Source organism: Podarcis liolepis, assembly GCF_965112155.1.
Source record: "Podarcis liolepis genome assembly, chromosome: 4".
Classification (NCBI taxonomy): Eukaryota; Metazoa; Chordata; class Lepidosauria; order Squamata; family Lacertidae; genus Podarcis; species Podarcis liolepis.
In genome coordinates this window covers 47,760,712-47,787,701 of record NC_139558.1, presented here as the reverse complement: position 1 = coordinate 47,787,701, position 26,990 = coordinate 47,760,712, and the positions used below count along the sequence as shown (strand labels likewise).

Here is a 26,990-nt window from a genome sequence, read left to right as displayed (position 1 = left end):
TCTGGGCTGTTGTGGTTACAATGTTGACAGCCGGCTGCCTATAAATACAGGCCGGCTGAGCTGTTCGCAGTTAGTTCTATTCCAGCTTACCATAATAAAGAGCTACTTGAAGAAATCGCTGTGCCGGCTGCTATGTCAACCCACGACTTAACAGTTTGTACAAGGATTTTCCTTGTGGCAAGGAGTTCTATAGCTCAGCTTTCCTCAAGCTACATACATACATTACCTCTGGAGGTATTATGACAGGCTTCCCATTTTAGGCAAAAATTGTTTTGCTGTGTTTGTGTGTTGCCTGGTGTGCTTATTGCTTCCCCTTCTACTAAAATGAATGAACGTGTTTATGTGCAGGCATATGAATGTATGCATTGAAAAAGGCCATCAATATATTGTTGGACTCCCCCACCCATCACCCCCAGCCGGGGTGCCCCCTGGTCAGGGATGATGGGAGCTGTAGTCCAACAGCTACTGAAGGGTCACAGGTTTCTCATGCTTGCATTACAATGTGTGCAGTCTTCAGTTTGGGGCCCTGGTACCGAAGAAACTGAAAGTGTTAATTGAAAATATCTCCTGTTGTATTTCTAGATTTCCGCTTCAGGTGTCTGCAACAGCAGAGAATTGCCTCCTTACTGTGTATCCCTACCTGGCATGCCACCTTACCAACCAACAAATTACCCTGAGAAGTGGTGAGCAGAGAAGGTTTTATCTGCTTGGAAACTTTAAAGGATAGCTCAAATGCTTAACACATTGTAGTGAGATTATTCTTTAAAAGGGCTTCTAATTTTCTTTGGCTACCAAACAGCATTTCAATTGCATGTCCTATACAAGCTGATACCTTCCGTGGGTGGGAAAGAGTAGCAATGAAAACTTAAAATGCCCAGTGTTATTCAAATGAAGAAAAACAGATAATAAGCAGGAGGAGAGAGAGAGAGAGAGAGAGAGAGAGAGAGAGAGGAGGATCAATGAGTAAATCAAGAATGAATAAATTTGCAGAAGATGCAAATCAGTAGTGGTAAATGGAAGCTGGTTCTCCACATACAAAGTGAGGTAACTCTCCAGAATATCTCTCTCCCTCCCTCCCTCCCTCCCTCCCTCCCTCCCTCCCCCTCCCCCCTCTCTCTCATCCCCTTCCTTTCCATCCATCCATCCACACACATACCCCAGCCAGCTGTTTATATGTGCTTTCTCCCCTCTACACCATTCCTTCCGTGCCTCCAGTCAGGACTTTCCTGATGTTGCTGAGAAATTGATGTGGGGTGAAGGGAGCTGACTGCTTTGCAAGTCACCTCTTCACTTTTTACAATTTGGATAAATTTTGCATCCAGAGAAGCAGCAATATGAGCGACCTCTAGCGTTGGAAAGGGCTCTCCTCTCAGATTCCTGGACCACCACTTCCTTCTTCATTCCCACTGCTCCACTCTTAGACAACACCAGCCCTACCTATCCTGTTGCTGCTTAGCTGTCACCACAAACTAGTATTTGGAGGAGAAGGAATATGAGAACTTGAAAGGACGAAGGAGCTTGCGCACCCAACAGCCAAACCTGTTAGGAATAAGTTTTGAGCTTGGGTACTCCTTTCAACCCACAAACTCTTTGCTTCCCCCAGCTTGTCGAGGAGACCCTTTCCTTCTTTTGTTCCTCCTTGTTGCTTCTTCACCAGCCAACCCTAGCTTCTCCAGCTCCAATGATGTACGGATCTAGGATTACTTCTTCCTTTTCTGCCTCCACTTGCTGTTCAATGCTTCTGCTCTCCTAACTAGTAATTTAGAGGGTTCTTTGGGACAAGAGATAATGCAGAATATAATGAGGGGGGAGAAAATGTGTCAGATGAATGCTAGGGGACTCAGTAACAGATATGAGGACCAAACATGGCCCATGGGCTGCCCATCTATAGTCTGTAGAACGCAATTAGCAGGGGGGAGGAAAGCAAATGCTTTTGTACTTATTAATTGCAGAAAGTATTGTAAAATGTGTAATGTTACATTTTAATCAAATTTGTAGATGGTAATGAGATAATTTACAGCACCGGAGAAACTTTGCAGCATCCATGCTATGTTCCAGGATCATGTTCGCAAATATCTTCTGGTACTTTTGAGAGAATCACCAACTCTGAAGATTCTCTTGCAGGTATAATATACAGGATTTCTTTACAACCATGAGGGCTAGAGATGTTTGTTAATGACAATTTAGATTTCCAGGGTTTGTCTGAAGTTACTAGCTTCTGCGTTAGATTCCAAATCCTGCAGCATGGCTATAGTCCTATAGGTTTCCAGACACCTGTAGGTTTAAGAGGTATCCTTGTTTAGGAGATGTGCTATGCAGTGGCTATGGCCCTACTAATACAACAAACAAAACTGACTTAACTATGCTAATCAGGATTTTATGTATGTTCCTGGACAGGGTATCAAAACAAATAACACATTCTTGGGAATCAATATTAGAAAGTTTCAACAGATGCTGCTGCTGAGAAAAAGAATATCAGCTAGTTTATTAGCTGTCTTGTGTGGACCAAATATAAATACATTAAACAATAAATAAATACTGGACTAGATGGACCATTAGTCTAATCCAGCAGTAGTTTTGAAATCGACAATCTGGCTTCTTTTCAGAGGGAATGATTTTAGCAGGGTTGGCCAATCACAGTTCTTTGAGGGAGGGATTCAGTTCTGCTATTGGCACTTGCTTGAAAAGCATAGAATTGCAGAGTTGGAAAGGACCCCGAGGATCATATAATTCAATCCCCTGCAATGCAGGAATATGCAACTGTCCCATACAGGGATTGAACCTGCAGCATCGCTCCATGCATCGCTCCAGCAGAAATCAAACGTATAAGAAAGTAAGTGTTCTACTACTACTTTGTGTTCTAGGAAGTGGTATAATTACAACTAAATTCATATATTTTTCTGCAGAATTGGAAAAGATGCTTGAAAGGCTGAAGAGCGAATCTTCCTATCCAACTAGACGTCCTAGAAGCAAATTTGAATTATTGATTTTTCCTGATGAAGGAACAGAGGAGTATGCTTTTTATGAGAAAGTCATTTCAGCAGTTCAGAATTGGTTTACTCTCTTTGGTTGGTCTAAAGGGCCAAATCCCATTTCCATTCCACATTCTTTAAGACGGTACTAGCTCATTATTTTCTCACACTTCCTACCTTTTAAACAGTGAATGTCTTTTTCGTTTGATTAAAAGAACTGTTTTACTAAAATACCTGCAGTGGAATTTTACTGAGATCTTGGTAGGAGGTTGAAGACTGGAAGAGGAAAAGCTACAAATATACACCTCTAGTTTAAGCAAAATAATGAAGACCTGTGTAATGAGGCATGAACAGCTGAAAGGGGACACAGCTCTATGTGTTCCTTGATTTGGTTACAGGCTAACTTTCTGATCACCATATCTCTTTAAAATAATAAAAAATGAGTATATATAATATGTTTGCTCTCCTCTAGTTATAGCAGGTGGTATTGAACTAAGTGTTACTCAGAGTAGATCCACTGACAGTATTGCAGCTAACTTAATTGTGTTCATTAATTTCAGTGGGTCTACTCTGATTAAAACTTAGTTCAATACCACCCATTGACTGAAATGCTTCCCTTGAGTCACCTTATTCCCAGGGTCCTAAAAACACTACCAAAGCTTGATAGCTTTATACCTTGATGTTTTTTGTTTTTGTTTTTTTAAAATACTCATATAGTGAGGCAGATATTATTATATTTTTACTTATTTGCCTTTGTCTTCCATTAGCTAGAAAGGCTTAAAGTTGTATATTAATTTTCTTCACTTGTGGAGGTTCACTACAGCCCAACAGATGCATTTTCTAAACAAAAAGTAACTTGGTTAAATAACCGTAAATGTTAAATTTGGGACATTTTGTACACATACATGTGCACAGGTTGTGTCTAGCTCCATTGGGTATTCTGTCACTACTTATATTCTGAGGAGGAACAGAAAATATTCACGCACCATATATACCATATGTGTTTTATCTATACAAACATTAATTTGCATTCTTCCTTAATTTTTTAAAATTTGGCTGGCAGTTCTCTTTTTAAGATCTTGGGAAGTCATAGGGCCTGGTGGCTGAAAGAAAATGTGTGTCAAAAACTGAATGCCAGTGGTATGGTATGATTTGGCATAGATTTCACCTGTGCCATTCCATCTCTGCTCTACCTTCCTGCTTGAACAGGGACTGCTAGTAGGGATGCTCAAGATGTTCTTTTGAATATATATATTTTTACAAATAAATTTAGGAGGGATGCATAATAATAATGCTGATCAAAGAAGTCTAGAATAAAAATAGCAATGGAAGGCAATAGAATTCTTGTAAAGCAGGGCTTCCTTGTTGAAAGATTTATTACTAGTTACCTGTCAGAAGGGTTTTAATGATCTAACAGCACATAGATAAACTAATTGATTATGATATGGTTGTAAAAGGCATCTTACAGAATTTTTATTTTTATACCTTAATTTATCAGAGAAGACAGAAATACAATCCAACAGTCCAACACAGATGCATCTTATATAGTGTTTGTGTATAGATTAGGGCCCAGAGCTCTATATGTACACTGGTGTCTTTAGATGAGCACCAGAATCACTATAGTGGAGTACATATTTCATAATTAAATCTCTAACCAGAGAGTTATCACATTAATGTGTTTTAATATTAGCTTGCTTTTAATAATGAAATAGAGTTGTTTTTATTTCTTTGCTCAGTGATGTCTGTAAAATTCAAATGGCTCCATCTGATGAAAAGCTTAGACAAAACCTTGGTAAAGATATAAAGACTATTTATGACCTGCTGCTCCATTTGAGTGGGCAGTTGCTGCCTGGAATTACTTCAAGCCAGTCGTTGCCATGTGACCCCATACAGAGAGTGGTGCAACTTCACTGGCAGCATTCTACAATGATCACTTTTCTCAGGTGAGTGTTTTAAAGATATTTTGCCATTATGTTTTGTCTAGTTGAAAAGTATTCCTAAGCCATGCTTGACCAGCATATGGAGGGAGTAGTGTGCTGGATGGGGGCCAATAAACTGAAGCTGAATCCTAACAAGATTGAGGTTCTGTGGATTTGTGGTTCCTGCGTCTGGGAATTAGGTAGGCAGCCTGTTTTGGATGGGGCTGCTTTCCCCCTGAAAGATCAGGTTCACAGCTGCTGGAAGCCCTGGTGGCTTGTGTAGCACCAAGTGCCTATTTCCAGCTACAGCTGTTCTTTTTTAGATTATTACAAGGTGCTCTCTGTGAGGCTGCCTTTGAAAAGTGTTCAGAAGCTGCAGCTAGTGCAAAATGTAGCTGCCAGAGTTCTGCTAGGTCTGGTCCTCAGGGACAATTGAACAGCAGCCCTCAAAGATCTGTGCTGGCTGGCAGTTAACTAGCGAGCACAATTCAAGGTTTTGATGTATAAGCCCTAAGCAGCTAGGAACCTGGTTATCTGAGGACTGAGTCTTTCCTTAAATGGATTGAGACACTATTATCTGAGTGAGCACTTCTCCCCATTCCACTCTTCCCCTATGTGACCTAAGATCTACTGGGGAGGACCTCCTTGTACTTCCAGCTGCAAGAGGTCTAGGACCAATCAAAAGGCCATCTCAGTAATAGTACTCTAGTTGTGGAATGCACTCCTCCTATAGGTTGGCTGGCTGCAATGTTGTTGTTATAAAATATGGCTAAACTGCTCAACACTTTCTTCATACCAGTCTTTCCACAAGGGAGACCTCATTCGACCTGGCAAAAGCAGGTCAAATGGTGAAAGGCACTGATGTAGCTCAACATACATAGGTAAAAAAGTGGTACCAGAGGACTTGACAACTCAAAATAAATTCAGGTCTTCACAGCCTGTGAATTGCATCATATGTTCAAGAGCTGTTCAGGTCCAGCGAAACCAAATGTGGAAGTTTCTGCAGTGAAGGCAGTGTGCTAAGATTTATATGAATGTCTAGCATCAAAAATAGGCCACTGTGGCCACATTAAAGTTCTTTTCATATAGAAATTGCCCAATATAGTTAATAAAATTGACTTATTACCCCGTGTTTCACTCAAATACAAATTCCAGTAACTATGAACTTGATTGCAAAATGACTGTGGCTGGAAATGCTGATAAGGATGTTTAATTCTGACTGTGATTGCTGACTGGGTAAGACAAAGGAATAGGACACTTATGCAATTCCTTTAAAAGGAGAAAAATGTGTCTGCCTTATTAAACAAAGAAATCTAGGCATACAGACTGAGAATACTTTTTCATTATAAACATCTTGTGAAATATACTGAAATTAATACTGCAATTTTCTATATTTGTCATAAGGTTATTGTGGTGAGGAGTGCACCTGATTTTTAGGACAGATTTCTTGCCTGCCTACTTTGTGCAGAATTTCATAGCTATATATTTCAAATGTACTGGCACAGAAAAGGGGGCATGAACACAGAGCATCAGTGAAGAGTGTGAGAAAGGAACTTCAATTTCCAAGACTTTATTTATTGCTGTTGTTTAGTCGTTTAGTCGTGTCCGACTCTTCGTGACCCCATGGACCAGAGCACGCCAGGCACCCCTGTCTTCCACTGCCTCCCGCAGCTTGGTCAGACTCATGTTTGTCGCTTCAAGAACACTGTCCAACCATCTCGTCCTCTGTTGTCCCCTTCTCCTTGTGCCCTCCATCTTTCCCAACATCAGGGTCTTTTCCAGGGAGTCTTCTCTTCTCAGGAGGTGGCCAAAGTATTGGAGCCTCAGCTTCACGATCTGTCCTTCCAGTGAGCACCCAGGGCTAATTTCCTTCAGAATGGACAGGTTTGATCTTCTTGCAGTCCATGGGACTCTCAAGAGTCTCCTCCAGCACCATAATTCAAAAGCATCAATTCTTCGGCGATCAGCCTTCTTTATGGTCCAGCTCTGACTTCCATACATTACTACTGGGAAAACCATGGCTTTAACTATACGGACCTTTGCTTATTTATTATTTATCCTTTATTTTTGTTTCTATATTGATGTTAGAGGTCAAGGAGCCAGCCTTCCTCACATTTTGCCTCAGTTTCTCCTTGACTTTGAAGATTATAAGAAATGGGCCTGTTTACAGCTTCTGGTGAAGGTAATTTTATATAATGTAAATGTATCAATGCACTTCGATCTTGATCTTGGGCTTAATTTTAAGCATAAAGATTAATAAGTTTCCCCCCACTGGCATAGCCACATATAATGCTGTGTTTAATTCCAAATGTGCTATACTTGCTACTATTTTTTAAAGTTTGCTTGTGACTTACACTGTACATTTATTCTCTCTACCTTATAATAACGTTATGTAATGGAGGGAATGTTCAGTTTTGCACCAAGTTGCTCATCGGGGTGAAGGTTGGGATTTGCTTCTTACTAGATGGCAGCCTATTAACAGACAAACTTTTGCATATTTATTTAGAAGTGAAGCCCATGTAGATGTGAATTAAATTGTAGCACTACTATGCATATCCTCATGTATAATAACACAGCATTTTCTGCATTTCTACTTGTTATACAGGGTGATTATATTAGAAAGCAACAGCTAATGTTTAGTGTTTGCTGTTGTCCAATTTAGAATGAAATCAAAGTATAAATCACAAGTTTCTCATATTTATCCGAAGGCTGAGTCGTTTGATCCTAATGACAGTTACGTTTATGTTTTGGATGATTGTCTATTTGAAGCCATGAGCAAGCGAGCGTGGACAGATGTGTTGCTTCAAATATACAAGGTGAGATCAGCAAGCTTGTGCATATGTCTTGGGCAGGGTTCAAACATAATGCGAAACTGTGGTTTGTGCTAACCCTAAGTTAAGAATCCATTCAGTAGTTTGAGCTTTCAGGTGTACAGCAGGCAAACCATGGTTTAGCACGGCTTTCTGCTTTTGTTTCTCATCTGCTCAGCCATGGTGTGTTATGATAGGTATGGGCAGGTGAGTCTATTTTTCAGTAATTTCACTGTTAATATTTCTAAACCTATTTTATCCTAAAATATGTGATGTTTGCACTTTTGGCATTTTGGTACATTTGAGCTCAGAACTGCATTGGGAAATTTGGAGAAGTGTGAAATTCGAAAGATAATTATGTTTTGAACTGCACATAAGACTAAAGGTACAGATAATAGGTACATATGCTTCATGAGGCAAGAGTCCCTTCTGAAGCATAGAGCAGAAGTAAAAGGGAGAAGATAGTTGCCTTTGTGTTAGAGCAGGATCTTACCATTAGGTAGTATACTTAGTAAAGAGTTTGTGTAAGATATCTCACTTAGAGCAGTAGGGCTTATTCTGAGTAAATCTGTGTTTGTCGATTATATAGAAGAAAGTTTTAAATAGTTTGTCCATTTTAGATTTTGGTTCTCCACCGTGTCTCCGTTGTTGAAGATGATACCGAGAGCAGTGCAGAAAACTCCGAACATGTTCCACGTATAAGTGCTGATCCTTTGTCTAGTAATATATACTCTTCATCTGAAAGAATTCTTCTTATTTGGATGAACAGAAATTTTGAGAAGACACGAACAATTGTGTGGAAAGACAGCAAAAAAGGTGGGGGGAAATCATACCAACTTGCTAACTAGTATTCTGCTGGTAGTCCTGGTTTTTTATGTACAGGAAGTCTATTGTAAAGATTTTTCTAAGACAGATTTAAAAATAAGTTTAGAATTGGTCAAAACATTTTAAATGCATTCAGATACTGAAATATGAAGCTGTCCCTCTTGAAACATAGTCCCTCTTGAAAAAGTAATTTTTGAGGCCATTTTTTCCTAAATTGGACAGTTCAGTTATTTTCTTCTTGAACAAAACGACTTCTCAAAGTCTTTTCAAAGTCTCAGAACAAAAGCATCATTTGAAAAGAGCATTTTAAAAGTCAATTGTGTGACATTCACCTCTCTGACAGTACTATGCACCGCTCAAATTTTAGTTGTTGTTTTATTATACCAGTGAAAATGTAAAAGCGATGAATGTCAGTATAATTCTTCTTTCGACACCGACTGTGACTGCAGTGCTGAGTTTGATCTTTAAGTAGTTAGATTAAAGCAGTCTAAGTTAGAAAAGCATTAACATTTAAAATAAAGTGCAAAATATTCTTCTGATATGAAATTAATACTTAAGAATATAACTTCAGTTTGGTGCATATGATGCGGAATTACTACAAGGCTTGTGATATGAATCCTTTAAATACTTCCTTTAAGCTATTTTATTTAACCAAGCCTCAACATAATTTTATAATGTATCTTCTCTAAATTACTGCCCTATGCCTATGACATTCCCCCTCATTAATGACCTGATCTTATTCACTAATGATCTCATCCTGTTCCATGCTGTGCCATCAAAACAGGGTTAGGATTAGTGTCATGTGGTGCCATAACACATGTTGTGCCACTCTTGAGACCCAAACCAACTAGTTCTCTTGACAGGTCCTCAGCCTGTGTCGAAAGGAAAAAGACATTTTAACTAGGACTGGAGGTTTGTGAAGCCCACACAAGGCTCAATTATATTACATGTTTAAGAATGTTTATGCAGACCTGTTTCCCTATATCCATATGGTGTGTACAGCAGCCGGAGTGAAACAAATGCAGCGTTAGAACAGATTCAGACATAGTCCAAATAGTGAACTATTTATCCAGGCCCTACTCCAAGAGCTGAGACATAGAGAGAAAAGGTGCTATGTACAGGAAATGCAAGGACGTATTGTTTGAGAGCAAAAGTGCCACCCCATCTGACACCCATGCTCAAGAACTACAGGACTATTTAAAGGATTCGCGTCACAAGCCTTGTGGCAATTCTGCATCATATACACCATACACACCAAACTGATATTATATTATTAAGTATTAATTTCATATCAGAAGAATATTTTGCACATGAACTACCTGTTCATATTTCCTGTGCTCAGGCAGGAGAAGCCAGCCAGGTGTGATAGAAGACTGGCAGCAGAAAGGACAGACAAGTGCTATAATAAACAGGGATACTGAGGGTCATACTATACCTGCTGTTAAATGAATCTGTCTCCATGGTTAAGAGATTGACAGTGCCACTCAGGCTCATATGTTCCTTTTTTCTTCACCACTCCCTTCTCTTACAGTGCAGTTCTACCCTTCCATTTATTTCAGTTCCAACTATTTGGGCTTACAGGTGTGCTTTGTTGCTGTATTCAGTGGATGTCAAGAGCAGGGGCGGACGAAGGGGTTGTGGTGGGGTCGGTCCTGCCTGGGTGTCATCAATGAGGCAGGTGATATTTGGCACGCCGTCTGCCCACGACTCCCAAGCCTACCCTGAGCTGTCAGGGGAAGGGGTGGAACCGTGCCGCCTTGCTGGTGGCCTTCCCCCATTCCCCCTTTGTTTTGACAGCTCATAGGAGGATTGGGAGTTGTGGGCACATGGCGCGCCATTGCTCCCCGCTACTTGGTTGCTTCCTGGGGGGGGGGGGGCGGGAAGCCTCTCCCGAGCTGTCAAAAGGAAGAGGAAAGGGAGGAAGGCTGCTGGCAAAGTGGCGCGCCTCCCCCCCCCCCCGTCCAGGAAGCAGCCCGCCATGGGCAGTTCGCTCCACCCCCCATGGGTGGTTCGCTCCACCCCCTGGGATGCTCACCATGGCCACACCCTCCTTGGATGCTTGCCCTGTCCCCATTGCTCTGCCTTCAGGCACACAGCATGTGCGCCACTCTGGGTGCCGGAGCAGCTAGCTCCGCCTCTGGTCAAGAGCAAGCCAAATAAATATATCCATGCCCTGCGCCCCCGTTAGTAATGTCCTGTATCACTGAAAACCCTGCATGAGCAGATTGCCTGCATGGATTCCTCTGGTTCTGCAGCCTGAACATGCAGAATGCTTGAGGGCTTCTATGGTTCAGCTGTCTGAGAACTGCTTTTGTTTGCTTGTTTTAAAGAACCCGTTAAAACCAGTCAGATAGCAATTCTACTTGAAAGTCTAGCACTACATAATAGTGTTGCTCTTTAGTAAGTTGGAGCAAAGAGCGCCTTTAGTTCCATGCATTGAAATAAAATCTTTGAACTGGATGCTATTGAGATGTCAGGTAAAATGACAGGTTATAAGTTTGATCTTGCATGTGCTGTACCTTCTTTTCTTGATGTTGCCTTAAGTTATCTTCTCAGGCTCTTTGTTGCTACAAGGGCACTAAACAAAATTCTATTTTATATAGATTCCCCCCCACAGTGATAATCTCTTAAGCTCTGACACTCATCCAAGCCATCATAAACTTTAGAAGCCTTTAGAAACTTGTTTAAATGATTTTTTTTTTTACCCATGCTTCAACTGCAGTTTGGGACCAATAATGGAAGGTTTGTTTATGCCTTCCCAGACTTTTACTTCAAGAGTCAGAAGGCGATAATCTTAAATGCTAAGTGCTATGAATTATGTACCTCTTTGTGGTGTGAATTTAGTACTAAAATATTTTTATTAAATCTTTTTGGAAGAGTGGGTGCATCTGATCTCAGAACCTAAAATATGGTTAGGGCGTACAGGTGTTATATGCATATTAACATGAATATCTGCCTAAAATTTGCTGACAATCCCAGATGATTTTTATTTCTGAAAAATAAGAAGCTGTATTCATATATTTACAATATTTACCTAATACTGCCAGTATCCTTATGTAAACTTCAAAGTTCATAAAATTTTGGGTATTCAGTGTAATGCCCAAAATCTCGGGTGTATAGCAATGAATGTTGACAACAGTCCAAACAGGATAGTCAGCAGAATATTTACGACAGATGGGAACTAGGCCGGCATCAGGGATTGGGATCCTTAGGTAGCTGCAAAGATCCAGCACAACAGGGGACTGGAGTCTCCTCCTTGTCCTCAGTGCCATCAGCATGTGCTCAGTTTCCTACTTGTTCAGGTGAGCATCAAGAACAGAGACAAGAAACAGAAGTGGCTGCTTTCAGATCCTCATCCAGCATGAAGATTGGGCCCAGTTCTCTATTGCTTTCCAGAGGAAGGTGGTGAATGGGCAAGTAGGCTGCAGTTGCAGTTTCTCCTCTTCACTGCTATTGTCCACCAGTAATTGTAATGTTGGTGAGAAGGCACTTTTGATAGCAAGGCAACAAGCCATCGCTGCCCCTGTCTGATTTTGGTCAATGAATGTTCTTTCTCATATGAATTCACTCAACACTGAACTGCATATACCTGATTAAATTTTTTTTTAATTATTTATACATAATTTTGCAGTTGTCTGTCTAAACAACTCTAAAGTTACAACATAGACCAAAATACATAGTTTAAGAGTAAATCAACAAAATATCATACATATAAAATACCACACACATTTATAAAACAGTACATTGTGGGAATCATACATACAATTTTATTTTTAAAGGGCTGGACTGCTGAGTACAATGCTGTGAATAAGAGGTGCTGACTTGGGGGCAATTTCAGGTCACCATGGCTACCAGGTGACTATTTAATGACAAGTCTTGCATAGAGTGACATAAACCCCATGTTCCTTTATTAATGTTGCAATGGCTTTGCTTAACCTTTTAGTGCAGCTGAAACCTTCTAATTTACTTTTAAATATTAAAAATTTCCGGGACTGGGTTTTGGAATTGGGTTACATTTTAATTCATTATGGTGTTTACCTATGACTCTAGTGCTAATGCAATTTTGGCTGGTAAATATTCTAAGTGCTGATGTATTAATTATTAAAGCTGAGTAACATAATTGTCAATTAAGACATATGGGAGTTCTAATTAATGCATTTGCTTTTCAACAGTGCACAAGAAAAGCAAATAATTGTTAGGACTGAGATAGCAAAAAAATGAAGCAGAGGTAAAGCTAGTCAGCTTAGCTGGGCATCAGTAAATGGAATCTGCTGTTTTATTTGCATAATAAAATATTTCATTTGTTAGAGAACTAGCTCCAAATAAACTTTAAGAGTGCTTCTTGAGCTTGAGTGCTAATGTACAATCTGTGTCTAGTAATTTTGAGCTTTACGTATGGTGTATATATAAGAGTGGGACGGGGGTGGTGCTGTGGTCTAAACCACTGAGCCTCTTGGGCTTGCTGATCAGAAGGTTGGTGGTTTGAATCCCTGCAATGGGGTGAGCTCCTGTTGCTCTGTTCCAGCTCCTTCTAACCTAGAAGTTCGAAAGCATGCCAAAAAGTTCAAGTAGATAAATAGGTACCACTCCGGCAAGAAGGTAAACAGCGTTTCTGTGCGCTGCTCTGGTTTTGGTGTTCTGTTGCGCCAGAAGCAACTTAGTCATGCTGGCCACATGACCCAGAAAAACTGTCTGCGGACAAACGCCGGCTCCCTCGGCCTGTAAAGCGAGATGAGCGCCGCAACCCCAGAATCGTCTGCGGCTAGACTTAACTGTCAGGGGTCCTTTACCTTTACCTTTTTATATATAAGAGTAAGGAATTTTTGTTGACCTCCATTCCAGCTATTATCTTAGGAGATTTCCCCTAAAAAAGAGCCATCTTAGGGTAACATACATGCATCCTTTGCCAATAGATAATTCCAATGAATGCTTATCTATAAATGCTTCCATGTGCTGAATAGCCTGTCTATAGATCAGTCTATAGATCTATTTGCAGGATCTATTGTGGTTGGGCTTCATGTGATCTTCATCCTAAAGGATGATGAAGATGTCTGAGAACCGAAAGCCTACCAACATAATTTGGTGAGGGGACATTGCAGGAGGGAATTAAACCACAATTTATCTAGGAAGATTGGGTAGACGTACTTGAAATATTGTACTATGTTTATAATATGATTTTCCACTAGGAAAAAATGGAGGAATTTTGTCAGAATAGGCTCACAGATTCTTCAGGGGAAAACACTAAATTCTCATTTCAAACAGGTGATATACCACCTACAAGATGGATAGTAAACTTTGATAAAGATCTGCTTGATGGCCTTGTCCTAGCTGCACAAGTAGCCAAATATTGCCCTTATTTGGTAAGAAAGTTTTTCACTATTTTGATGGAAATATTATTAGTTAGTTTTAAAATACTTGTATTGCATAAGAGAAATCAGTGTTCAATGTATTGTTAGACAATTGATTGAAAATAAAAAATAAAAAATGCCATGATCAGCTTGAGCTTGAACAGGAGGGAAATAACAAGTTATCCGTCTCTCATTTTGCTGTTGTGCCAGCTACCTATTTTATCTTCTCTCTAATCTTTCCTTTTCTTCCTTCACTGTGCTCAGACTCATAACTTAATAGCTTCTGTTATCTGAGTCTTTCATTCTAGTCTCTGCCTTGTAACATGCTTCTCCCTAGGCTCTCACGTCTCCCTTCATTTAAGGCTGTATTTCTGCTTCATGCCCATCATCAAGACCCACTTTTCTTAACTACCCTAAATGCATTCTATGTTTTCCCTCATTGCCATTTTGTGCTCTTACTCTGTTCCATTGTCTGTTCCTAACATCCTCCACTTCCAATCCAAATTGTATTATTGTGACATATATCTCTCTGTTGGGTAAAGTGTCATTTGTTTTGTCTTCGCTTATGGCTGCAGCTAAACAAATGCACAGTGGAACCAGTGCATGATCTCCAGATTCTTGTCCCACAATGCTGATTCTAAATTTAGCTCGCTACATTTTAGGGAAAAAGTGAATGGAAGCCATTAAGTAGACTTGAAAACACAGGAGTGGTTGGAGTTGGTAATTAATTAATTGCCTTTCACATATGTCTCAAGGTCATTTACAAGCAAACCATAAAAACATATTTATATAGTTTAAAAAGCTGTAACCCCCACCCCAGAAAACAGATTTAAAAGCAACACAAAATGAACACCTAAAGCAGAGACCTTTTTTTCCTGCTGGAAACGCTTGTCAATTAGGTGTCAAGCAGGAAGCTAGAGAACAAGTAAACTGACTAAGTGGTTTTCTACTGACAAAATCACTTTGGTTTGGAGGTTCCTGATGAAGAAAATGGGGTGTAGGGTAGCACCTGCTTTGTGTTGCTGGACATTGCCATTTCGGCCCCCAGAATCTCCAGCTGAAAGAATCCCAGGTGGCCATGCTAGGAATGACCTTTGAGACATTGGCGAGCGACTGTCAGTCAGAGCAGACAGTAGTGGTCTTGATGAGCCACTGTTCTGACATGCAGTTAGCCAGCTTTGGTGTGATTCTTGGAGTGGCAGCAACAATAAGTGAAGAACTGAGGTGAGGAAGTGCAGCAACATAAAGCTGCACCTTTGTGAATAAGGTGTCATCAAGGTGTGCTAGTGCCACAATGTTCAAAGGAACAAAGAAAAAGACTAACTGTTATTTTGAATGGAAACATGTGAGCTCTTGAAGACGAGGCAGTAGAGAGCCCGATGTGTAAGGAAATCAGAAAGTATCAAATAGGAATGTTTATTCCAAATCCTGAACTAGGACCTAATTACTAAGATGATTTAGAAGGAGTTCAGTTGTTGTTTTTTAATCTTATCTGCAGATTTCAACACACTTTGTGAATATGTACACTAATCCACAAACTTCTGAACAATATCTTCACAACTGCCTGATTCTTGTAAATGCTTTTCATGCAATAAGCCTTGACATACATGTACTGGTAAGTGGAACTAAGTTATGAATGGTCTGTGAACGGTTTTGTTCTTTATTCTTGTATATTGGGATAAGTTAACTTTTCATAATGGCCTTGCTAAAAGGCATTGAGTAAAACTATTTGAATAGGGCAATCTTAAAAGGGCACTGTGGGTGCCTACTGGGCAGGTTGAAGAGCTTTTTTTCTTTTTGGCTGCCACAGCAGAGGGGCAAAACTGTTGAGCAAAAATGTGAGTAAGGGGGGACACAACAGAGGTGTTTAAAATTATGTATGGTATGGAGAAAGTAGACAGAGGTTTTTCTTTTTCTTCCTCTGTCATAACAGTAGAACATGGGGACAGTGAAGCTGAATTTTGGAAGACCCAGGGCAGACAAATGGAAGTGCCTCTGGACACAGTTTGTAGTTAAACTACTGAACTTATTCACACAAGATGTAGTAACACCAACCAAAGTTTGTGCTTTAAAGTGGATTAGAAAAATTCATGGGGGATAAAAGCTCTCAGTGGCTCCTAGTCATGATGGTTGTGTTCTCACAGTGGCCAACCAGATGCCTATAGGAAGCTAACAAACAGGGTCTGAGCATAACAGCAGTCTCTCTTGTCTTCTCTACCAACTGGTATTCAGAGGTATAGTGCCTCTTATAGCAGAGCTAAGAAGTGAAGCAGAGGACATCTGCTTGAGTGGGAAGGCCTGTGCAGAGCTGGTCTGAAGCCTGGGGCTGGGAGTCTTGTTAGAATAAAGTTACAAACTCAAACAAAAATGCAGATGGTCCCTGGTAGGGCTCCCTAGCCAGCTTAGCCCTCCGAGGCCTGGGGCAAGGTTAGCTGGCTGCCCACGCCCCCTCTGCATGGGCCTGTCACATCCCCTTACCTGAACATGTCAGGGATTGAACCTGAGACTTCAACATGCAAAACATGGGCTCTTACTATTGAGCATCAACCTTTTACCTCACTGCAGCTGTTAAATTAGCAAAGCAAATCAGAAAGCTTGTCACTGAATTGTAGCTCAGACTTGAGGTGAATCAACACAGTTGAACAAAGGATCTGGAAATGTTGCATTTTTCACTCAGAGTATAATATATATTTTGGTTTATGCATAGAAAAATAATGGTTACCTTCATACAGAATCTGAATATTAAACAAATGGGCTTTACTACAGACCAGTGCTTGCTGGATTCAGTCATTTACTTGCATTTTAAACCCAAATTACCATAAAATCCATTGGGTTAGAGTGTATTTCTGCCCTGCAAATAAAAAATATATTAACAGTTGTGATATTCATCTGCTTTACTCTAATTGCAGAAAGCTGCATTGTACTTTTAGTGCCATGAATGATGCCATATTTTATGAGATTATTAATGAACCAATTATGTGAACTGGTTAATCCTTTTTTTTTTACTGAGGTACTCTAAATGATGTGGGATGCAGTAATGGCAGGGTGGATACATTTAGTCATAAGTCAGTATCTGTGAATAACTGCATCCGCTGAATTTCAGAATGCTTGTTTTGTAGTATACCTTGCAGTTTCAATAATGTATTAAAATGTAAATGATAGATCTCTGTGACAATGGAAATATGTTTTTATGTTGAAACTTGGTGAAAATGTAATCTCTATTAGTTAAAGTAGTTCTACAATCCTCATTTTCAGCAGCCATGCAATTTATTACAACACAATGAAAGTAAAATTTATTCCCTGTTCCTCATTGAAATATACTTTGTATGTATTGGGGTTTGAAAGTTTAAATTCTTGTGTCTAGGATTTACCCTTTGCTTTTGTTGTTCCTTTATGTATGAAAAATCGGTAGTCAAGATGATAACTTGATATTGAAACTCCTTCATTTATAAGCTTTGGTGGGGGGATCTTTATCCACAGCATGAACTTACTCTGCATCTTTTTTAAATTAGGCTACAGACATTTGTGATCCAAATCCAATCACAATGCTTATGCTTTGTGTCTATTTATATGAGTGGCTTCCCCAGTATTTACCTAAGAAATCTGTCGAGTTTGCTGGTCCGCTTCATGCTACTGTTGTTAGAAAGGTACTAACTGTTTTTTTTCTACTTTTAAGTGACTCCTTAAGGAAATTACATTGTGGGTTCCTTGCGCTGGGAGGAAACAAAACTTTAATCCCTGGCTTAGTATGATGTTTGAACTAGGGATTGTGGTTTGTTACGCTCCCCAAAATTCAGGCTCTGTATACATGGTTTGTTCTTGGTTTACTGATCAATCTCTGGGATTGTTGTTTCTTCCTCTGTGCATGAGCAGAGAAGAGCAAAACAGATGCGAAGGGCATGATCATGGCAAACCATTAGCTATGGTTTACCATGATATGTGAACAAGACCTTAATAGATGCAGTATGTAAATGCTACTGATTATGTGTTGCATATATTTCAGTGCTGGGGAAAGGCAATATTTTCCCCATGTAGCAGGACAATTGCTACTTGGAGTGGCTTTCTGGAACACGGCAGCTCAGACATCACAGACATCCGTTAGTGTTATCACTGGGAATAAGGAGCACTGTACTTCCCAGTGTATGTGCTACATTGTACTGACAACAGAATATTGTGTAAAATAAACAGAGATCTTGCATGGTTTTTGCTTGAACCTTCCTGGGCTCTTAAGATCAGTTTCAGAGGTCCTGCTCTGGGCTGGCACGAAAAGTCAATCAAGACGGTGTTTACCAGGAGCAAGCCTAGTGGCCTTTAAACAGAATCTAAATACTTTTTCCTCACACTCTCAAGCTTTTTACTGATTTTATTGCTACATGAATAACACATCCCTACCTGGCATTATTTTATTACACTATTGGTTCACAATACCACTCTTTGTGGTGTTGTGTTTAAGAACATTCTAGAATAAACTGTCTGGTGAGAGCTTTCAGAAAAGGTGGGATGGAAATAAAATAAAATGTTATTTGTTTATTTATTTGCAACAGATACAGTTAAAAAACCCAAGTATCAAGCCTTTGGTTTACACTGCTACAATTTTAGGAAGAGAATGTGCTGATTTTTCATTACCTAAAGGAAATATGGTCACCATTTCCCCAAAGTAAGTAGCCTTCCATTTTGTTTTACTGAACGAGATAGTCTCTATTCCTTCTTTATCTTTTGTAGGATATTTTGCAGAACAGCAGGTGTCTGAATGAGACATAATATTCCCAGTCTTCAAATCACAGTATATATTAGAAGGATACTATGGGCTTGTATACTCCCTTTTCACTTTCTGGCTTTCCCTCTCAAGTATGAGAGGAGGGAGTGTGTTAGCCCATGATGTATTATGTCTGAATCGGATCAGGGGTAAAGCAGCAAATACTATGTAAAAGCTTTTCCTTGATGCTTGATCTCTAAATGAATTCAAATAAGGAGCTCTTCCTCTGCAAATTGCCATTTTACATTTCTTGAAAATAGTTCAATAGGTTGAGCAACACAGATCATCCCCTGCTGCACTTCGTATTAATCAGAATTGCTTCAAAACAAAGGGATGGTACAAAATTAACTTGCAATGGAGAGAAATGTCTGAAACATTAAGATTTCTATAATTCAGCTCCTGTTGCTCTTTATTAACTTATAGCTAACTTTATTTTATTTTTAGGTTAAGTTAGGTGCATATGTGTGAGATAATTTTAGGGCTCTGGTGATGGGGAAAATAAAGCTGGAGAGGAGGAGGAATTGGAGAGGGTTCAGGTGGAAGTGGATGCAGCTAAAGGGGGCATTTGTAGTGTTGTGGAGGAGCAAGAGGGGGCAGGGGGAGAAATTAAGGGGTATATGTTAGTGTTCCTCCCTTCTTAAACTTCTTATATTCCTTAGTACATCCCATAATAGAAACAAAGGATGAGTAGCCCTCAAATGTTCTGTAGCACCTTCACACAATGTATTTGACACCTGGTACCATGGGTTGTCTTCAACATGAAGTTGAAGATTTCATGTTGAGCTACATGAAATCTACAACGCCTACAACCCCTTCTCATTAATTTAATCAATCTGAGGTAATCTTCCAAGTCGGGAGAAATAAGAATATAAGATGTTGTGTAAGTAAGCTTACAGATAAGTAAGCTGTATTTTATTTTCCTGTCTGCTTTGTAAAATTCTATAAAAATAATAAAAAGCTTTCTTTTCTAACTGTATGGAATTTTGCCAACTCTAGTGCATCCTGCTTTTTGACATTTTAACACAGTAGGTTATTTTTAGTCAATAAAAATAATTTCATGTAAGCTACTTGCTTAAATCTCTCGTTTTTAAATGTTGGCAAAATTGGAGTCGTTGACATAACCTCCTAAACAGCACTTTGTCAATACATTTAGCTGTTTCCTCCAGAGTTAATACAGCATGAAGTTAGAACAATAACGTACTTGAAAAGATGTTTGTTTTCTAAAATCAGCTGTTTATGATTATCAGCTAAGGTCTGGATGAACTGTATAAAATATTTAAAACAAGTATTTTAAAAGGATGAAGAAAATAATAGAAACTGAGCTTTGTAGCTAGACTGATTGTATCCTACACTTGTCTCCTACAGCTCAGCTCGCATAGGTGCCATGGCAACTAGGGACACATCCCTTGGACTCCCACATATTCCCACCACATTTTATATATTGTGGGTGGCTAAGCACACTGCAAAGTGATGTTATAGTGGGGCTCCCATTGCTTTGTGTCTTAATTTTCCCAACATGTCTCTGGGACCCATGTAATACGAGATCCAGAAAAAGAACTCTAGAACATCTGGTGAAAATAAATTAAATACTAATTTGAACAGAATGCAATGAATTTGGTATATATTTTATTCAGAAATTTATAAATAATTTAAAAATTACTTTGGGTTTAATTTTAATGGCGTACACAAATCTTTCTGTGCCAGTTTTAGTCAGTGGTGTTCTATTCATTTTTTTTAACTATTCAGGATTCTTGTTCTAGGGCTTGTAAGGCTTATTTCCCCACATGCTCTTCTGTTGTCAAATATTTATTCAATGCATACTTTTACTAGATTTGAAATATCTATTTTTACCATTTTGTGATTTATTCTGGGAAAGACTTTGCCATAATGCCATTGCAAAATATATTGCTGTATCTCCTGACTTAGGAGCCAAACAACCATAAATGTGGAGTTTACTAGTCGCTTCCTGCATCCTGCTGAAGCTGTGCTGTTACTTATTACAAAAGCTTTAACTGGAGTGGTTGGGGCTACTATGGCTTTCTCCTTGAAGACAAAGATCAGTCGTATTAAACTTGCTGTAGGTACCATGCGCTTAATGATAAAATCTGTAGTCCGTTAGAATCAAGTTTTCATGTGTATTATAGAATAATAGGTCGTATTTATTGTTTGTTCCAGATAGCAAACACCCTAAGATAATATATAGTGAGTCCATGTTTAAAGATCTCTCTATTATTGAAGATGCTGAAATATCTCTTGCATTATTAAAACAGGGCTGAGGAACCAGTGGTCCATGGTTCAGATGTTTCAGTGGAGCATCTCAGTGCACCATGTGCCATCACCTTTTTGCCCAGCCTCCCATTTAAGAGGCTTGAAAAAAGCCCAATTGCTGTGAGAGGTGTATTTTTTGAGGAGGAGGGATCACAGCTGGGAAGGGAAGAGCAAACACTCCCTGGGCACTGTGGTACCCAGCCAAAAATGGTGCCCCACACCACAAAATGTTAACATGCTTGTTTGAAGCCTAATTGCTGGAGGCTTGAGAGCAGCAAGTGAATGTGTGTGTGTCCCCCAATTTTGGCCCTGCCTGCTTTGGTCCTGCTCACTACTGCCTTGCAGCCCCCAGAATATTAACCATGAGGGAATGTGTCCCTCAGGCTGAAAAAAGTTTCCTCCCTGTTGCCAGTTCCCAGGGGCGTCTTATCCATAGAGGCTAGTGATGCAGGGTGCCAAGTTCTGGAGGGCACCAGGGAAGAGGCGGAGGCTGGACGCGGTGCCTCCCAGTATCAGCTCGCCGCCCTTGCCTGCCTCCGCCATGCTGCGCCAAAGCAGCGCCACGCCGCACCCAGAGCCACCGTCTGCCGTGGCCACCGCGGCACGAAATGGCGAGCTGAGCCAGGAGCTGCCATGTCCAGCCTCTGCCTCTTCCCCGCTGGAGGAGCTGCCCTCCACCTGCTGCCCGCCTCCTCCAGCCTTGCAAAGCTGGGTGCGCCACCGGCAGCGCCGTCCTCCCTAAAAAAGATTGGCAACTCTGAGAAATGGGGGTGGGGGGTGGAGAGCAAAGAGGGATCTTTGCACCATGGCGCCGGATATGCTTAAGATGGCCCTGCCAGTTCTGCTCATGTGTGAACATGTATTTAACATGGGTATTCACAGGAAGTGTTGATTTGGGGAATTAGCAATGCTCTTCTTTTGATTCTTGGTGGTGACAGTTGTGCACAAAGGAAATTGCATTAGCTTTGAATACCTTTCTTTGAGGGATTTCGGACTGACCAGTAAGGAGACCATATTAGCATGGTTGCTCTGGAGAGTTAGCAATAACTGAACTGTTGTTGCAGTTGTAATACTATTTATTTATAAAAGAAATATGCTTGAAATGTAAGAAATGCAAGTATAAAATGCTTTAGAAGCAACAAACTGGCACTGAAATGCCACCAGAGAAACATACAGAAGAGAAAGAATCCATTGCACAGGGTAACCCAGCCACAAGTTGCCTGGAGCACACATTTAGTTACAGTTGTGAAGAAGGGAGAGACCAGAGGGTAGAAAGTTGTTTTATATGGAGTTTGGAGTTAAGAGACATAGAGACTTAGCTTTGCTATGGGAAGAGTGAAAGAATCACGAAGGGTGAAAGGTTATATACAAAGTCATCCTTTCCCCCATCTTGTGAGAATCAGAGGCAGGCAAGGAAATGGAATTAAGGAAAATAGGAAGAGGTAAGAGAATTGAGACTCTAATGTTTACCTTTCTTGTGGTAGACAGAAATCGGAGATGGAAAATGCTTGGCTTCTTTGCTGTAACCTAGAGGTGTGCTTCCAGGAATTGGCAGGCAGCGCCATCAGAGAGAAGGGGTTATTTAGTAAACGGTCTGTGCACAATAGCTGAAATAGTTGGTTATCGGAAACACAAGATGAAACTGCCTCTCTGCAACCACTGGCTCATGTGTTCCTTGTAAATCCACCATTTTCTATGAAAAATAGAGTCATTCTTTGGAAGACAGCAGCAGATGCCCTCCTGCAGAGAGCTCCTAGCTAGTCCAGAGGGAATGAGGGAAGTTAGATGTAAGGCTAAAAGTAAAAAGAGAAGAGAAGGGTCAACTCCCACTGGGTGTGCCAACTCTAGAGAGACGGCGTTTCTTTGCCCCCCTCAGTATTTGTTGGAAAGGGGCTGTTCTATGAATATTTTATTGACAGAACTTTACACTTTTCGAAGTGTACATTGCACTGCCATTAACCTGTGTGTGTGTGTGTGTGTGAGAGAGAGAGAGAGCGAGAGAGAGAGAGAGAGAGAAAACAAAAGGATCTGATTATTTAAAAATATAATTAACTCTGAATTGTGAGCTATAAGACTAATGCTTTTTTCATTTACTTACAGGGTGTATTAAAATGCAAATCTCCATGTTATGAGCTAAACGAATTAAATCTGCAGGTTATTAGTCCTTTCAAAATGGATGGGCCATTCAGGTATCACATTAGATTGAAATGGTTTGGTTTCTAGGCAGTTCTGTATATTCTTTCCATAATTCTCTGTTCTTGCTTTAAACATGAAAAACCAGTAAATGTCACCATTTACCAGGACCCATATAAAATGCTCTGAATTATAAAGAAATGATTGGTTTTCAGGCATGTATTATTAAATTTATCTGTCAAAATAAAAAAAATCCCTTCCAGTAGCACCTTAAAGACCAACTAAGTTAGTTCTTGGTATGAGCTTTCGTGTGCATGCACACTTCTTCAGATACACAGCACACGAAAGCTCATACCAAGAACTAACTTAGTTGGTCTTTAAGGTGCTACTGGAAGGAATTTTTTTATTTTGACTATGGCAGACCAACACGGCTACCTATCTGTAAATTTATCTGTGTTAAATTTTGTAGTTGTTTTAAAGGATTTTGTATCTGAAATATGCAATAATCTGATGACACATTAGCTTTGACTTTTTCTCCCCAAAATGATGCTTTGGCCATAGGCATTCAACTTTTCTGGCTACAGAGTTTTATGCCATTTTATTTGTCTTTAAAAGGTTGGCTAGAGGCTCTACTCACCCTGGAAAAGACATTTTCAGATTTAAGAGTTTTAAAACAGCGTTATAAATTACAAATTAATAAAAACAAACAAGTTAAAAACAATAGTTAAAATACAATAAAGCATTTAAAACCAGCATTAAAATGCTGATTGGTCAACATCATCTGCACCTAGCATTCCACAGCCTGTCTGAATACAGAGGTCTTAGCTTGCCAGTGGAAAGATAGTATAGAGGGAGCTACTCCAACTTCTCTTAGGAGGGAATTCCACAATATGGGAGCAGCCACAGAAAAGGCTGCAAGTTATCCAGAACTTTGGGATACCTGGAAGTTTTTGTTTTTATAAAGAAGACATTTCATCACTGCTTCTTTTAGATATGGTGGGACTCTGCCTTGATGTATTCCTCACTCCCATTACCCACTCCACCAGTCCCCCAACAGCTGCTTTTATAAGCTGAGAGGGGCATGGGTCAAGAACACCTTGGGTAGGCCTCATCTCTCCAAGGATTCTGTTGTCTAGGTAAAAAGTACATGAAAAAAAAGCTTAGGTTTGGTTATTAAAGTATTTTTGCTAGTACAGAGACTTTGGGATGGGTAGGTCAGAGTTCTTAAAATCTAAGTATTGCTGTATTCCTATTTTTGCAAGTTGTTTGTTTTATTACCTTTAAATATTGTAGGCTTTTTGCTAAACTGGAAATATTTTTTAGTGTCATTTTAGTTGAATCAACCAGTTGCATCACTGAGCCTGAGAACTTAGACCAACTCAGCCATATTAAACAAGGTAAAACGAAAAGGTAAGTTTTCAAACTTATTAACTCGCAGCTCAGTGAGAGATAACACAGTATAATTCTGTCATATCTTTTTATACTTCCTTAGTTGGTTATTGCACTATGGTAGTTATAGTAGCAGTTTAAATGAAGGAATTCTGCAAGAGTGTAATTATACAGAGGAATGGTACAGGTGTGCATGCATATGCACTGTGTTTCTTACACCCCCATTCTGGTTTAATGAGTGAGAGGAAGGACCAAGCTCACTCTTGTCTTTTTAAAGCAGCAGATGTTCCTTGTGTATATTGGTCATTATAGAAATAATGAAGCTTGCTAGGTGAATCCTGCCCATCAGCAGAAGCCCTGTGCAAGGGGTTCCACTTGCACAGTGTTGTTTTCCCCCTCTCTTCCCCCTCTCCCCACCCGCTTAATTGGCCTGGGGGGTCAGGAGACCCCACAGAACAGCATGTAGGCAAAGAAGAAGGAGATCATTCTGTCTAGCAGGTTGATTTGCTTGCACAGGCGGAACTTTTCTGCTAGCACAACGTGAACTCTATCCAGATGCTTAGAAAGTCAAGGTAACTATAACTCAACAGCTCCTGTGTGAAGATCCTGTGTGAGCTACCTTGCTGAGGACAAAAGCATGACCTGATCATAGGCCCTTACCTGAGCCCTGCCCTGAAGGTATCTAGGAAGACTTCCCGTTTCTAACCCAACAGCGTCTATTGGGTGAGACTAGGCATTCAATATCCAGCCCTACAGAATCCACAGACTAGAGGGGCTGCCTTCAGAACACGCCCACCACCTCCAAAGATGTCTAAGGGTGCTCAGCTGTTGATCTTGCCGCCTTTCCATCTCCTGCACATACCTGCCAAAATGTGAACAAATTAACCTACTAAGCCACACCCACCACCTGTGCCCTTACCCACCATGCCATGTAGAACAGAGTAGGTGATGAAACTAGCCTGCAGGAGTGGACATGGGGGAAAATCCTACTCAGCTCTGCAGTGACTGGCACCAAGATCAATCTTGCAGCCTAGGTTGGGCCAACTGGCTGCCAGAAATCAAAGGGAGGCAGTGCATGTGTTCTTGCTCTTTCTCAACCAATCACAGAAATGCTCTCCATTGATAGCTTTGCACCAGCGGTTTCTGTGAATGGGGTTTACATTGACATCTCAGAAGGAAATGCAAATTGAGAATCCCTGCTATAACCTAAGTTCCTTGGTGTGGTTTACCCATATATGAAAGTCTTCTCTTTGAAGGCAATTCATTAAAATATATGTTGCTGCTGCTGCTTCTTTATAGCCTTTATAACTGATGAAGCTCACATTAACCCTAACATTGCTAATTTCATTATTTGGCTGCAAGGTTTAATTATGGAAAATGTAATCCTGTTCCACAGAGTTAGACGATAGCAAGAAATTAGTGTGACATGTATGTTCTGCAGCTGATTACTGTCTTGAATAACATACTTACAAAATGACATTAATAGGCATAAATAACTTAGGTCCACAATTTCAATGGGCCTATTCTGAGTAGAATATACAACCCTAAGTTTGTTTTCTCTTTGCTGTATAATTGCCTTATCAGTTGTGATGGCTTCTAGATTCTGATTCAGAATCTAGACTGAATCTAGACTGATTCAGACAGTGAAATATCAATATTTGTCTCTCAATCCTACTGTGATCAACTGTAGCCAGGAACCAAAGTACAGTATCATGAAATAAGTTTTGTGAAGCCAATAGGCCTTTGGAGCCATTTTTTTTTTGTGAGCAGCCATTACCCATACTTTTCTTTTTTTACTTTTATGCATGATTGATTAGGTATGATACGGAAATATAAATGCAGTACTGTCATTTTGTATCACTACTCAACCTTTGTTATGGCAGAAAGTCAAAAGCATACTTTAGATACCTTTTTTCAGTTCTGGAACCCATCTTTAGCCCCTAAATGCATTTGGGGATCCACTTTATTATATTTTACCATATGCCTGTATGGTGGCAGTACTGCTGTTAGACCGCAAGCTGGTTCCTGATCCACCAGTTGAAGACGGCTGCTTTAGATACTCATAATATTACCTTAGAATCATAGAATAGAATCATAGAATCATAGAGTTGGAAGAGACCAAAAGGGCCATCGAGTCCAACCCCCTGCCAAGCAGGAAACACCATCAGAGCACTCCTGACATATGGTTGTCAAGCCTCTGCTTAAAGACCTCCAAAGGAGGAGACTCCACCACACTCCTTGGCAGCAAATTCCACTGTCAAACAGCTCTTACTGTCAGGAAGTTCTTCCTGATGTTTAGGTGGAATCTTCTTTCTTGTAGTTTGGATCCATTGCTCCGTGTCCGCTTCTCTGGAGCAGCAGAAAACAACCTTTCTCCCTCCTCTATGTGACATCCTTTTATATATTTGAACATGGCTATCATATCACCCCTTAACCTCCTCTTCTCCAGGCTAAACATGCCCAGCTCCCTTAGCCGTTCCTCATAAGGCATCGTTTCCAGGCCTTTGACCATTTTGGTTGCCCTCCTCTGGACACGTTCCAATTTGTCAGTGTCCTTCTTGAATTGTGGT

General features: G+C 40.2%; 1 protein-coding gene across 2 annotated transcripts in view; it reads left to right on the top strand.

The window, feature by feature from the left end:
- Positions 1-26,990, top strand: part of CFAP47 (cilia and flagella associated protein 47) — a 178,705-nt gene that overhangs the window by 47,355 nt on the left and 104,360 nt on the right. For both annotated transcript variants that reach the window (XM_083498341.1, XM_083498342.1), the window contains 14 exons: positions 583-683; positions 1,999-2,124; positions 2,907-3,117; positions 4,709-4,915; positions 6,980-7,073; positions 7,600-7,707; positions 8,322-8,517; positions 13,789-13,886; positions 15,373-15,489; positions 17,387-17,521; positions 18,419-18,531; positions 20,557-20,707; positions 22,999-23,087; positions 24,355-24,441. In XM_083498341.1, the coding sequence (XP_083354467.1) occupies positions 583-683; positions 1,999-2,124; positions 2,907-3,117; positions 4,709-4,915; positions 6,980-7,073; positions 7,600-7,707; positions 8,322-8,517; positions 13,789-13,886; positions 15,373-15,489; positions 17,387-17,521; positions 18,419-18,531; positions 20,557-20,707; positions 22,999-23,087; positions 24,355-24,441 (1,833 nt within the window). The remainder of the gene's footprint in view (positions 1-582; positions 684-1,998; positions 2,125-2,906; positions 3,118-4,708; positions 4,916-6,979; positions 7,074-7,599; positions 7,708-8,321; positions 8,518-13,788; positions 13,887-15,372; positions 15,490-17,386; positions 17,522-18,418; positions 18,532-20,556; positions 20,708-22,998; positions 23,088-24,354; positions 24,442-26,990) is intronic.